The following is a 14,262-nucleotide window of genomic DNA, read 5'->3' on the forward strand; positions in this document are numbered from 1 at the left end:
ATTTTTAAGTTTGAAAGTTTAAACGTAAAACAGAGAAATAAAGTGTAAAAAGAGCCTATATTAGGTGTCTTCTTTTGTGTATATTTTTCGTAGCTGATGAACGTATATCCAAAAAAAAAATTTTAAATTCATTTATTCTGCTTGTAACAGATACTAAATAAAAATATTTGTTTTGATTTGTCAAATTTACAATAATTTAAGAAAATTCTAATCATATGGGACATCAGTTTTGACCACTACTTCGTCGAAATTGCTTCTGCGCTTCCATGTTTTTTCCTTCTGGATAGCCCACAGTCCCACAGCGGACTGTATCCACAAATTTAGGCAGATAGACTTATGCCGGTGACAATATTTTCCACAAATTTCTCTAAGTCAATACTCAGTAATAGAGTCAACTTTATACACATATTAAATTACATAAAAGCCTCTTTGTTTTCATTCTTTCTACACATCTCTCTCTCTCTCTCTCTCTAGGAAGCTCATTGATCCTCTCTCCACCATACAAATGGATTCTTCTCCCTTTATCATTGGTGCTGCTGCTGCAAAAGACAAAGAAATCGATTCGTCTTCTTCATCTTCCTTGTCTCCTTCATCAGTTCCTCCATCTTCTTCGTCTCAGAAGTGGATACACGACGTCTTTCTGAGCTTCTGCGGGGAAGATGTCCGCCGAGAATTTGTCAGTCATATTCTCAAGGAGTTTCAAAGACAGGAGATCACACCACCATTCATTGGTAGTGAGAGCAAAGGAGGAGTATTCAACGGTCATGAACTCATCATACGGGCGATTAGAGGATCTAAGATCATGATCATCGTTGTTTCTAAGGACTATGCTTCTTCAAAGTGGCATCTTGACGAAATGGTGGAGATTATGAAGTGTAGGGAAGAGTCGGATCAAACTGTGATGGTCATTTTCTATAAAGTAGATCCATCTGATCTAAATAAGCTGACCGGAGATTTTGGAGAGGTTTTTTTGAAAACCTGTGTGGGAGAAAGTAAGGAGGACACTGAGAAATGGAGAAAAGCCTTGGCGAAAGTGGCCAAAATCGCTGGGTACTGTTCAAGAAACTGGTTCGTCCTTCCCCTTTCAACTTGCTCTTAATGTTTCAAACACATCCAAATATCAGAGAACATATACATAACTCTAGTTTCAAAATTAACATGATTTATACAAGGGCTATGTTAATATAAATACACAGAGGAAACAAAAATAAGAATCTGACAGTAGTTCTTAACTAATTAGTTCTCTTTCTTCTATTCTTTTGTAATAACGAAAATAACCCTATTATACATTTATATGAATTGTTTGGGAAACCAAAAATAAGTAATGGATTATAAAGCTTAACTACATTTTTATTCGTTAACAAGGTAAAATCCCTTATTTAATATTTCGGAAGTACACAACTTCTTTTTGGTAGACTATATAATAGTTATAGGTTATAAAGTTATAGTTATTATTTGATTACTAGTTGGTTAAAAAAATAAGTTATATAGATTTGCTTCTTTAGTCATACCGAGATTTAGGGATTAAAATAATTATTTATCTGAATTATTATTAATTACAGTAAAACCTCTATAAATTAATAATATTTGGGACCAAGATATTTTATTAATTTATAGTGATATTAATTTATCTATAAATTAATAATTATTATTTTATAGTGTAAATTAATAATTATTAATTTATAGATATATTTTTAATAGTTTAAATTTTTAAAATTATGAAATGAGACGATTATAGCAAAATAAAATTATACTTTCGGATTTTGTGAATTTTGTGGTATTGGAATTGAATTTGTAATATATAGAAAACATTATTAACAATAAATTACAAATACAAAGACAAATTCACTTATACATATAACATACATAAATTCAAATTTATAAATAATAATATCAATTGTTGTAATTTAAAAGTCAATCAAACTACCAAAATGTAATCACACAACTTAATCTGCGGTAGGCAAAGTGTTCCATCCTAAATAATACTTTTAAAATAAATAAAATAATCACATATATGATGATTTGAATAAAAATTACAAAATAAACAAAAGGAATTTCAACCCGTGCTCTAACACGGATCATATTCTAGTATATTATTATCACGATAATTTATAAGCTATGTGTTAAACTTATATTTATTTAGTTAAATTATGTAATATATAAAACAATTGAGTTATACAAAACGTAAAAATATTAAACTGTTCAATAGTGTTATTGATATCAGCTACCTTATACGTTATAATATTTATTTATCATTGATAATTTAATAAATTATCTTTAACTTTTTTTTTTTGGACAAAAAAAAAAAGTTAAAGATAATTTATTAAATAATTAAATAACACATAGCTTAAATAATTATCTTTAACTAATAAATTATCATATTATGTTAAAGTTAGTTTGATAATATATATTAACTGGATAATGGTTGACTGACGGGGACATACGCTAAGTTTCGAGGTTGCTTACATATTTTGCTTGCCTGCTCTGATTCCCTTGCTCATCTCTCCAACAATTATCATATTGTAAATCCATGTCGCAAGAAACATCCGCTGAAGTGAAACTGAAACGGTGATACCCAAAAATCATAGAAGAATCAACCCTAATTGAGATTGAAACCACCGCCACATCATGAAATCAAAATAGGAACCCCCATTATAGATAAAAGAATCAGAAAAAAAAAAATCTATATATATAAAGTTAACTTTGCTCACTTCTCCTTTCTCCACATCAGCATTCACCTAATCAATTTTTTATTTTTGCATAAACAAATACTATTTTAATATTTATTCATTGCATATATATTACCTATAATCAATAATAATTAAAAATAAATAAAAAACGAATTAACTAAAATTAATTACATTTTAAAATAAAAAAAAATAATATAATTTTTTAGTAAATAATAAAAATAATAACTATCTAAAAATCAATTAAGTAAAATAAATGAAAATTTTAAAATAGTAAAAATAATACTATAAATTTGTTTTAGTAATAATGTTATTATTAAAATTATAACAAAAAATGATTATTCCAAAATTTAGAATGAGTTAATGAGTTTTAGAATGTAAGTAAGATTTTAATGCGTTATGGAGTCAAAAACAAGTTATGTAATTGTATTTATAAAAATCTAAACATGAAAATAAAATTGAAGTGAAACATTAGTTTCTAATAAACATATACCATAAAAATTTATTATTAAATTTTACTTATAAAAAAGAAAATATTAATTATTTAACTTAACTTAACTTAAAAAGTTTTGATCTAAAACAAAGACATTGTAAGGGACACACTTTTTTTTGGGAAAACAATGAAAACGAATTTTGAAAAAATAATCTATCTACAGAAACAAAATCAATTGTTAGGAAATATAGAAAAATGATATGTAAGCCGTTAAAAAAAGTGGCATGTGATTTGTGTAAGGTATATTATCAACTGGAGCTACAATTTTATAACATGATACAAAAAATCTATAACAAATATAACATATATATATATATATATATATTATCAAATGCTTTTAACCCAAAACATTGGCAAAAACAACATATTTAAAGTACACTATGATTTTTTTAGAAGACGAAGCTGGGTTGCATCACAAAATTAACATTTACAAATAACATATGAGATTTTAGAAAAATATGTAACTTGGATTAGTGATTAGATATTCATTGTGGGGTTTAAACGTTTCATCATTTAAGCATTCTTGACTTAGTCGGAAATTCTATTATGACAGATGATGAATTTGAAATCTCATTGTAGCGACATATCACTAAAACTGTTCATGAAACTTTGTATATTCACATTTAATGTAGGATATCGATATATTTAAATGGTCTCTATAATTAGGTAAATGATCGATATTGACGTTCGAATTTTTAAAATTATGAATATGGAATGAACTCTTTTCAAGATAAAAGGTCAGAAGATTGTCGACAATATTATTGCTGACACTAGACAATATATGTTATATATAGATTAGTAAAATAAGTACAGCATTTATATAGATTTATCTTTTAATCTTCAAATTATATTCATATTCAATTATTCTTATTGATAAAAAATTTTACCTAAAATCCCACGTAAATCGCAAATAGATATAACAAAGAAATATTATCTTTAAAAATATATTTGTTTATATCACTCAGTAAAGTAAGTTTAGTATTTATATAGATTTATACTCAAAAATTGAAATGATTATATTTGAACTTAACAATTTCTATTGATAAAAAATATTTTAAATTAAAATCCCTGCGCAGGTACAAATTCTAGTATATATATATATATATATACACGTTGACACAGTTTCATCGACAGAGATTTAGGGTTAGAATTGTCCAATTTAAAAGAACAGTAATGTTAGCACAGTAACATGTGTGTCAGTTAAATATTCATTCGTGTATGTATGTTTAGTGGTATTACCCTTCATACCAAAATTTTCTTTTAACTATCTAACGGATCTTTCTCTTGTTAGTGATAATGAAGCTGCCATGATCGAAAAATTCGCCACTAATGTTAAAAAGGAGCTGATCAACTATGCGCCATCAAGTGATTTTGACGTTTTAGAGACGACGAAACCATTCTTAGACCTGGAGTCCGATGACGTGAATATGATAGGGATTTGGGGTCCATCAGGAATAGGTAAAATCACAAAACCATGTAACGACATCACGGAACAGCAATTACATAAAGAGATTTTGCCTCGAAGTATAATAAACCCGGAGGATGTCAAGATTCATCATTTAGGAGTTGGGCAAGACTGGTTAAAAGACAAGAAGAGAGTGTTTATTGTTCTCGCTGGTGCGTATCAGCCGGCGGAACTAGATGCCATGGCGAACGAAGCTGGGTTGGATGGTCCTGAAAGTCAGATTATCATCACTACGCAAAATAAAAAGCTTTTGAATTATCATGGGATTAGCCATATGTGTGAGGTGGGTCAGTCACCTGATGATGAAGCTTTTCAGAAATATTTCATGAATGATCCAGGTCAAAAGTCTTCTTCATCTTCATCAGTTCCTCTGTCTTCTTTGCCTCATAACTGGACACACAACATCTTTGCAAGCTTCCGCGGGAAAGATGTCCGTGAAGACTTTCTCAGTCATATTCACAAGGAGTTTCGAAGAAAAGGAATCAAACTGTTCATCGATAATGAGATCAAGAGAGGAAAATCCATCGGTCCCGAACTCATAGGTGCGATTAGAAAATCTACGATCTCAATCATCTTTCTCTCGAGGAACTACGCTTCTTCAAAGTGGTGTCTTAATGAACTGGTGGAGATCATGAAATGGAGGGAAGAGTTATATCGACCTGTGATTCCCATTTTTTATAAAATAGTTCCATCTGATGTAAAAAACCTCACTGGAGATTTTGGGAAGGCTTTCATAAAAACTTGTGCTGGTACAAGTAAGGAGGACATTGAAAGATGGAGACAAGCATTAGCGAAAGTGGCCACAATAGCGGATTGTTACGATTCAAGCCACTGGTTCGTCCTTCTCACTTCTTCGTAATCTTTCAAACATATAGAAATATGATTAATTATGATTAATTAAATATTCTCGGGAGATTTGAAGATTAAATATGATTAATCTATGATTAAATATTTTTTGGAGATTTGAAAATATTATTTCGTATATTTTTTTTGAGAGGATTTTTAATCGAGATTTATTTAATGGTTACAACTCATATAACCTATCAAATAAGTAATTTTATAATCCATATTATATAGTCTACAAAAAAAAAAATTTGTACTTTCGTTTTATTATATAGGAGATAAAGATAATTCAAAAAAATTTTAAAAAAAATAAATATAATAACATAATTCAAAAATATAACAAATATTTTGAGATGTAATTTACTCAATTACTTTGAGATATGAATTACGATATATGCAAAGTGAAAGAGTCGAATCCTATTTTGAGATCAATGAAATTTTGTGAAGTGAAGTTGTAAGAGAGACGATGTTTAAATAGGGTAATTTTTTATAAAAGTATGTCTATATTGTTTATATTTATCTTAAAAATATAATATAAAACATAAAATTTCTACTAATTAAAAATTTATATTTTGTTATATTTAATGGAAAATGTATAAATGTGCTTTTGTTTTCGTAATTTAATTTTATAAATATATAGACATATGTGTGATTTTAAAATTTAAAATGCCTAACTTATGAGGTAGCTCATGTTCATTAAAGCTCGATCATTTAACTCATTTATTAAATGAAACGAGAAAACAGAGTTTGTGCTCATGAGCTAACGGCTCATTTTGACACCTTTGCCTTACCCAACCAAAAAATCTGAAAGTGTTTGATAAGTATTTAACTAATGTATTCATCTTTTCACTTGTAAGGGAAAATGATGCGGCCATGATCGAACAACTTGCCAGTCGTGTTTCAGACATGATGAATCTTGTGCCATCAAGGAATTTTGATAATTTAGTTGGTATGAATGCTCATATCGAAAATTTAAAACGATTCTTACGCCCAGATGACTCACGCAATGTGAGAATTATTGGGATTTGGGGTCCTTCTGGAATAGGTAAGAGCACCATCGCCAAAGTTCTATTTGGAGAATACTCGCAAGAGTTCCAACTCAGTGCATTCATGGCTAATGTCAAAACACGTTATCCAATCCGTTCTCATGATAATATTGGTCATAAATTAAAGCTAAAGATGAAACTACAGGTAGATTTTTTGTCACAAATACGTAACCAGCAGGATATCCAGATTCGGCATTTAGGAAATGTAGAAGAAAGATTACGATACAAGAAAGTGTTTGTCGTTATTGATGATGTGGATTGTTTGGAGCAACTAGATGCCATAACAGGACTGTTTAGTTGCTATGGTCCTGGAAGTATGATTATCGCTACAGCGCAAGATTTACACCTTTTTAAAGCAAAGGGGATTGACCAAGTTTACAAGGTGGATTTTTCCACTTTTTTTGAGGCTGTTCAAATCTTCTGCATCTATGCTTTTGGTCAAAGGGTTACGTTTGATGGTTTTGAGAATATTGCTATGGAAATTACGAAACTTACAGGTAACCTTCCTTTGGGATTGAAGGTTCTAGGCTCTTTTCTGCGGGGAATGTCTCTGCAGGAGTGGAAGACACACCTACCAACGTTAAAGATTAACCTTAATGGAGATATTGAAAACGTTTTGAAGTTCACTTACGATGTCTTATCTGATAAAGATAAAAAAATATTTCTTCATATAGCCTGCTTTTTCAATTATGAACCGATTGAGAAAGTGGAAGAGCATCTAGCATCGAAATTCAGTGATGTGAGACGAAATCTTAAAGTCTTATCGGAAAAATCTCTCATCTCTATCAGCTCGGGATATGTTAAGATGCATGATCTGCTAGAAAAGTTGGGTAGAGATATTGTTCGTAAACAATGTTGTCAGGACCCAGGGAAGCGCATGTTTTTGGTTGATAGCAAAGATACATGCAAAGTACTGAGTAGTGATACAATAGTAAGTTTTCAGCTAGCGTGTTGCTCCTTACAAAATTTTATAACTAATCATATCTACTTATATGACTTTGGTTCTTTTACAGGATAATGGAACAGTTTTAGGCATAAATTCCAAATATTCTGAGAACATGGATGAGTTAATTAGAAGTGGTAGAGCCTTTGGGAACATGCATAATCTCCATTTCTTAAGGCTCCACGGTAATGATATTCACCCGAGACCGTACTTACCACAAAGTCTAACTCTAATATATCGAGAAATATTTCTACCTCGAGGAGTTAGATTACTACATTGGGAATGCTTCCCGATGACATGCATGCCTTATCCATTCACTATGGAGTCCCTCATCGAACTAAACATGTCTTACAGCCAGCTTAAGAAGTTGTGGAAAGGATATTATGTAAGTGTATATTTCTTCAAATTTCGTAAGTAAACTTCAGTTTTATTCGATTCTATAAATTGTTTTGCGTTTTGAGTTAAATATCAAAGTCATTAAAATATGTTCTCTAGGTAGCCTTTCTTTTATTAGTTCCCGAAGATTTGGGTATCAACGGCTCTTTTGATTGTTTGTCTTTGTATTTTTTTTTTTCTTTACAGGTGATTAAAAATCTCAAGTGGATGGATTTAAAATGTTCCAAAAACCTTGAGGAGCTTCCTGATCTCTCAACTGCTATTAATCTCCAAGAACTGAATCTTGAGGATTGCTCAAGTCTGGTGGAGCTCCCCTCTTCTTTGGGAAGTGCCACTAATCTCAAGATATTGAATCTCAGTGGATGCTCAAATCTTGAGGCGCTCCCATCATCTATTGGTAATGCTGCTAATATCAGGGAATTGTTTCTCCGAAGTTGCTCAAGGTTGGTGAAGCTCCCCTCCTCTATTGGGAATATCACCTGCCTCAAGGATTTGAATCTTTCAGGATGCTCAAGTCTTGTTAAACTTCCCACCTCTATTGGGAATATCATCGGTCTCAAGAATTTGATTCTTTCAGAATGTTCAAGATTGGTGGAGCTCCCTTCCACTATTGGGAATATCACCGGTCTCAAGAATTTGGTTCTTTCAGAGTGCTCGAGTCTTGTTGAGCTCCCCTCCTCTATTGGGAAAATCAAATTTCTCAAGAATCTGAATATTTCATATTGCTCGATTCTTAAGGTGCTCCCCTCCTCTATTGGCAATATCAATCTTGAGAAACTGTATCTAAATGGATGTTCAGTGCTAGAGGCCCTTCCGATTAACATCAACATGGAATCTCTCGATGTACTTGATCTCGCTGGTTGCTCTATGTTAAAAAAATTTCCTGAGATCTCCACAAGTATTAGAGTTCTAATACTCAATGGTACTGCAATAGAAGAAGTTCCTTCATCAATCAGGTCATGGTCTCGACTTGATGACTGGCATATGTCATATAGTGAAAACCTCAAGAAATTCCCGCACGCTTTTGACTTCATCACAGAGCTGCACTTGAGCGACACAAGAATACAAGAAATTGCTCCATGGGTCAAGCGAATATCCCGTCTACGTGTACTTGTAATCAAGGGATGCACGAAGCTGGTTTCTCTTCCAGAGCTTCCAGACTCCTTATCATTCCTAAATGCAGAAAACTGTGAGTCCCTCGAGAGGCTGCATTGCTCTTTCCACACTATCAAGTTTATAGGCCTCAACTTTGTTAACTGCTTCAAATTGAATCAAGAAGCGAGGGACCTTATCATCAAGACATCGGCTTGTAGGTTTTCACTCTTTCCCGGAGAAAAAGTGCCTACATACTTCACTTACCTAGCCACCGGGGATTCCCTTTCAATGAAATGGAATGGAATTGATAAGCAGCACCCTAGATCCTTGAATTTTAAGGCTTACGTCTTGCTGGTTAATAAGGGTGACACTAAGGTTGGTGGGAAGATGGTGGGTGTATCTTATTGCCTCAAGGAGAAGATTAATGGTGATAATGTTAACCGTAGATCAAGAAGATACCACCACGGATCTCCACTTCTAAAGGAACACTTGTACACATTCCATGTCGAAGAAAAGGTGAGCTCCAACGAATTTTCCTTTGAGTTCGAAGTCTACGATAAGGAATGGGAGATTGGAGAATGCGGGCTAAATTTGGTTCCAATGATAAGTATTGAGAGAAAAGAGTTTGTTGCTGAGCTGGCAGCAGAAAGGAAGAGAAGAAGAAGAAGTTAGTAGAAGAAATAGATAGTAGTATAAATAGCGAGTAGAGTCTATTGTAAAGAGGCATCCTACGTGATCAAGGTCTCTGTTCATGGTGATAAGAGAGGAGAACCGTAACTCCGATCTTATCAGTTAGGGTTCATCGTTTGTATTAGGGATTGAGAAGAGATCTCACCTTCAATCTTATCATCCAACACTTTAATTCCCTCATGTTGATGGACGCTGAAAAAAACAGAGAGAGAAAAAAACTACAATTTCGTTGGTTGATGTGCATTTTTGTTCTGTATTTGTGTGATTTTGGGTTCATGTCTGATTGAAGTAGCGGATGAATTCACGAATGTGTGCATGTATCTGCATTAGTGATGCATTCCCGCTATGCATTGAACAAACAATTGCTCTTATTTATTGCAACCTTTGTTTTGTCCTCGTTTTGAATGATTGATCAACGAAAAATGTTTTAATTTTCTGTAACACAACTACTCTTCTTAAAAGTTGCCTTAGGTCTACGTCTGCAACTCTTTTAAAGGGGTGTCTTATATTTATAGTAGATTTTTCAATTACCATCTACATCAACCTGAAACCTATTTATAAAAAGGCTTTTAAGGTTCCATCTTTGTTAAGCAAAATATGAAAACATTAGAAGCAGGGCAGAGAGGATGGTAATACTTACGGCTTCCGTAAGTAGCTTCACTTCTGCTTCAGTGAGTTTAGAGCCAAGTCTAGCCAGCCCGGTTTTCAGTTCTTCGTAAGTGATATGCAAACATGGTTTTAAGACCTTTTAGTTCCTCTTCCGAGAGACTCTCGGCGATAACCTACAAAACAAAATCAGACACAACCAATGATTAAGCAAAACAAAAGTGGAATGTGTTACTTGCAGAAGAAGCGTTTGTAGTTTTTTAATTACAAGCTTGTTCATTGCTCGGAATAGCTTCATCCGAGATAACACAGCGCTATCAATAGTGTTGTCTGGTGCTTCTCCTCCTTTGATCCAAGGATGTTTCTGGAAAAAAAAAACATCATAAGGATCAACGACAGATTATTAAAGCATTTCAAAGTAAGCTGACTTCAACAAAACCATACTTAAAAGAGAGATTTAATGGGACTTTACCAAGAGCTTGTGCCGCTGAGATTCGTTTCTTAGGGTCTTTCAGAATACATATGGTACCAAATTAACCAACTACAATATCATAAAACATCATATTTTGGTCTTCCTTGAGACTGTGGTAGGTGGGAATCAGCAGGAAGCTCTGCTTTCCTCTTGTTGTTATTGGGAAGAAGGGTTTCATCATGGAATAGGTTAGCCAAAAACTGGGCAGCTAAATTCACATTACGAGGTAACCAATATGGTTCAGCATCGGATAACCTAACACCATATTCCCTATGATCCAAAGCCCGAAAGTGTAGAAGCACGCTTGAATCATCCATGTTTTTTGAGAGTACAAACAAATTTGATGGTGGAGGATTTCGCAGTGCGCAGAGATACATGTCTATTAACATGGAATAAATTCCCGAATATTTACTACCACCTGGAAAGTATATCAACGGAGATGTCGATTAGGGATATATATATGCGAGAAAAGAAAAAAAAAAAGAAAAAGAAAAAAGAATATCACCTTCGCGTAAGATACTGGTTTTGATTCCGGCTTCTGAAAATTTACGTAGCAACTCATCATCCGAGAACGTATTCTTACTAGCGTAAGCCTGGATTGACACAGGCCCACAAAAATCCATAACTTCGAGTTGTGCTTCCATTATCTCTTTCATTGAAAGAGTATCGAGACCATTAGGGATAGGGTAATCGTCCACGTTCCAAAAGATGTATGTGTTAGCCTCTGCGAACGGACAACGAGTAAACAAATTACGATTACGAGACGGGAAATAAAAAAGCAGATCGCGAACAATATAAGCTAGTGTTTACCAATTACCAATGACAGATCGATCAGATGAAAGCGCTAATCCAGATCATAGACCAACAATATCGACTAAGAGAGAGACAGAGAGATAGATAGAGAGATCTTACCACTGAATCCCCTGAATCCTCTGAATTGAGACATGGTTTCGTCAAAAAAATGCGGATGAGAATTTAGGGTTAACAAACTGTGCGCTGCGTTTGTCTATATGACTCACCGGACGTAAATATTGTGTGCGAGAGTTTACTAATTTCATACAGTATAAGTTTATTTTATACGACTTCAATATCTTACATACACTAATTTTTTTTTTTTTTTTTTTTAACACCTCATTCTTCATTAATTTGAAAACGTAAGTACAAACATACCAATGAGTATACAAGTTGAAATTCTACTAACCATACAACCAATACTTGAATAGAACAGAACAAACAAAGAAGTAAAAAACACGTTACTTCATATTGATAAGCTTTACACGCGAACAGATTGATACATCTGTTATTTTTCTTCAGCGTCCTCTGTTCATTATGATCTTCTTGTTGGGCTATCTTCTCTTTTGTGTAGCACCAAAACTTTTTTTGAGAATCAAAGGGTTGCGATCCATCCGTTACATCGCTAACCACACAAACATTTGCATCTCCCACACTAGGCGATGGCAATATATCGGTTGTAAATATCACCCATGATAAATTCATAAAATCGATTTCCTTGTTGATGTTCTTCTTCTTCTTTAAAGGCCATAAATGAAAAGCTTTTGGAGTTTCTTCATATGACTTCGGTAACAAATCATTGTGTTGATGTAGAAACCATTGATTTCTTTTGTTCCCTCCGTGTATAATTAACTGCTTCCAAAGCCACCATACCATATCTGTAATTTTGGAACCAGAAAAACAATCTCCATATCCAAAGAGAATAATAATAGGCAGAGCCAATATTTTCGAACACAGAACTGTAAAAACATCATCATCCAACTCTATCCTCACTTTCAATAAGAAGAGGAAAAAGCCCATAACCTTGAAACAACTATGGAGGTGATGTTTGACAATACGATCTGTTCGAATCTTCAAGACACCAACATCTATTCCAGCATTTAAATCACCGGGATCCCAAATCCGAAATTGCAAATCATTTCTCAAAGAGAAACAAATATCAGGGAGTTGACTGATTGCAATTAACGAACAAAGAGAACCATTTGCACAGATCTTCATCGCACAGATCTTTTGCGGAAAGATGTCAACACACTGCCGGGAAACTCGTCAGATTGTGGACAGAATAAATCTCATCCCAAAGGAGAGGATAATTATGAAGAATTGAAAAAAGAAAACCAACGGATTTGCAGAAATCATTGGCCAATTATTAGGAAATTATAACTGAAACAAGAGAATTGAAAAACTAAACAGAAAAGGGAGACACCGACCAACATCGTGGAGACCGACGTCGGCCGGGAAACGTTGAGAAAATAAAGACTGCCGGAGAAGAAAGTTTGGAATCGTCGCTTAGAGAGAGAGATGGGGTCGGTTTATTTTTTTTAACAGCACAGAGAAACTACATACACTAATTTATTTCGTAATTTACTAATTTTGATACAAATAATTAATTAGGTTACTTTAGTAAAATTTAAAAAAGTTTTGTTCCTATGTATATAAAAATATATATATATATATATATATATATATATATATATATATAAATATCTTTTGTTGATAAAACATGAGTGATCCTAAAGCCTATCTAGGCCCAAAGACTAAATCTCTTGAGGCCGGAGGAAACATGTTAAATTTTGAACCCCGTGTCCAATGCTACTCGAACCCAGGTGGCGGGACTTTTTTTCCTTTACCACTAGACCAAGGCGACTTGACTCCCTACTTCATCATCCATTATTGCAAACTGATATCTATCCCAGAATTTACATACACTAGGACTCAGACCTCCGCGATGTCACAGGAGAAGTATTTCAAAACAAGTTAAATTAAATTTCAAATTTAGAATTATATATTATAAAATCATTTAAAAATATATGCTAAATAATAAAATTAAAAATTATCTCCAAAAAAGAAAATAATAAGTAAGGCTAAAACTTCATAAATATTAAACATATATAACTGTGAGTTTAAAAAACACAATCATAAAAATAAAAACTTATAATAAAGAAAATAATATGGTAAAAAGACTCATCTCTAGAAAAAAAAATATTAAATGAAAAGTCATAATGAATCGAGACAAACTCTACTCATATTGAGACAAATTATTAAATAATTTGTATGTACTATTTTTTTTTCCACATTTTTGTATGTATTATAAGTATAAGATTTGTATGAAAAATTATTGTAAAGAGTAACAAGCATCATAACAGTTATTGATATTTATATTACTCATAAACAAATATTATGACGAAGTGATCCTAAGTAAGAATATCAAACGAACCATTATAATAAATAAATGTAATTTTCTGATAAAATAATTTTAAAAATAAAAACATCTTGAGTGAAAATTTATCAATCAATAGTTATAATAAAAATAGACAACTTCTAAAAATAAAAGATGAAATAGTTAAATCTTTAAAAAAACATATTTATGAAAAAGTATGATAAATAAATGCAATTGTAAGTTATACAACTAAAACTGATTAAATTTTTTTATTACTATAATCATTTCTAAAATTTTTAGTTAGATTATAGAATAATGTTGGATATTCAATATTAAAATACATATTTTTAAATTCAG

At 32.4% G+C, this 14,262-nt stretch overlaps 2 protein-coding genes across 3 annotated transcripts; one reads left to right on the forward strand and one right to left on the reverse strand.

Moving 5' to 3' along the window:
• Positions 361 to 10,054, forward strand: LOC104731327 (disease resistance protein TAO1-like). 2 transcript variants are annotated; one of them, XM_019234040.1, is made up of 6 exons: positions 361 to 1,068; positions 4,472 to 5,479; positions 6,346 to 7,465; positions 7,548 to 7,862; positions 8,060 to 8,353; positions 8,603 to 10,054. In XM_019234040.1, the coding sequence occupies exons 1-6, from the start codon at positions 506 to 508 to the stop codon at positions 9,638 to 9,640; spliced, it is 4,338 nt and encodes a 1,445-aa protein (XP_019089585.1). In that variant the 5' UTR covers positions 361 to 505; the 3' UTR covers positions 9,641 to 10,054. The 2 variants fall into 2 exon arrangements, with proteins under 2 accessions (XP_019089585.1, XP_010448962.1); XM_010450660.2 differs by having other exon boundaries at positions 8,060 to 10,054.
• Positions 10,582 to 11,755, reverse strand: LOC104731328. Its single transcript, XM_019234044.1, has 4 exons — positions 11,649 to 11,755; positions 11,242 to 11,460; positions 10,737 to 11,154; positions 10,582 to 10,628 (listed from the first exon to the last, which is right to left on the reverse strand). The coding sequence occupies exons 1-3, from the start codon at positions 11,680 to 11,682 to the stop codon at positions 10,814 to 10,816; spliced, it is 594 nt and encodes a 197-aa protein (XP_019089589.1). The 5' UTR covers positions 11,683 to 11,755; the 3' UTR covers positions 10,582 to 10,628; positions 10,737 to 10,813.

Source organism: Camelina sativa, chromosome 12, assembly GCF_000633955.1.
Source record: "Camelina sativa cultivar DH55 chromosome 12, Cs, whole genome shotgun sequence".
NCBI lineage: Eukaryota > Viridiplantae > Streptophyta > Magnoliopsida > Brassicales > Brassicaceae > Camelina > Camelina sativa.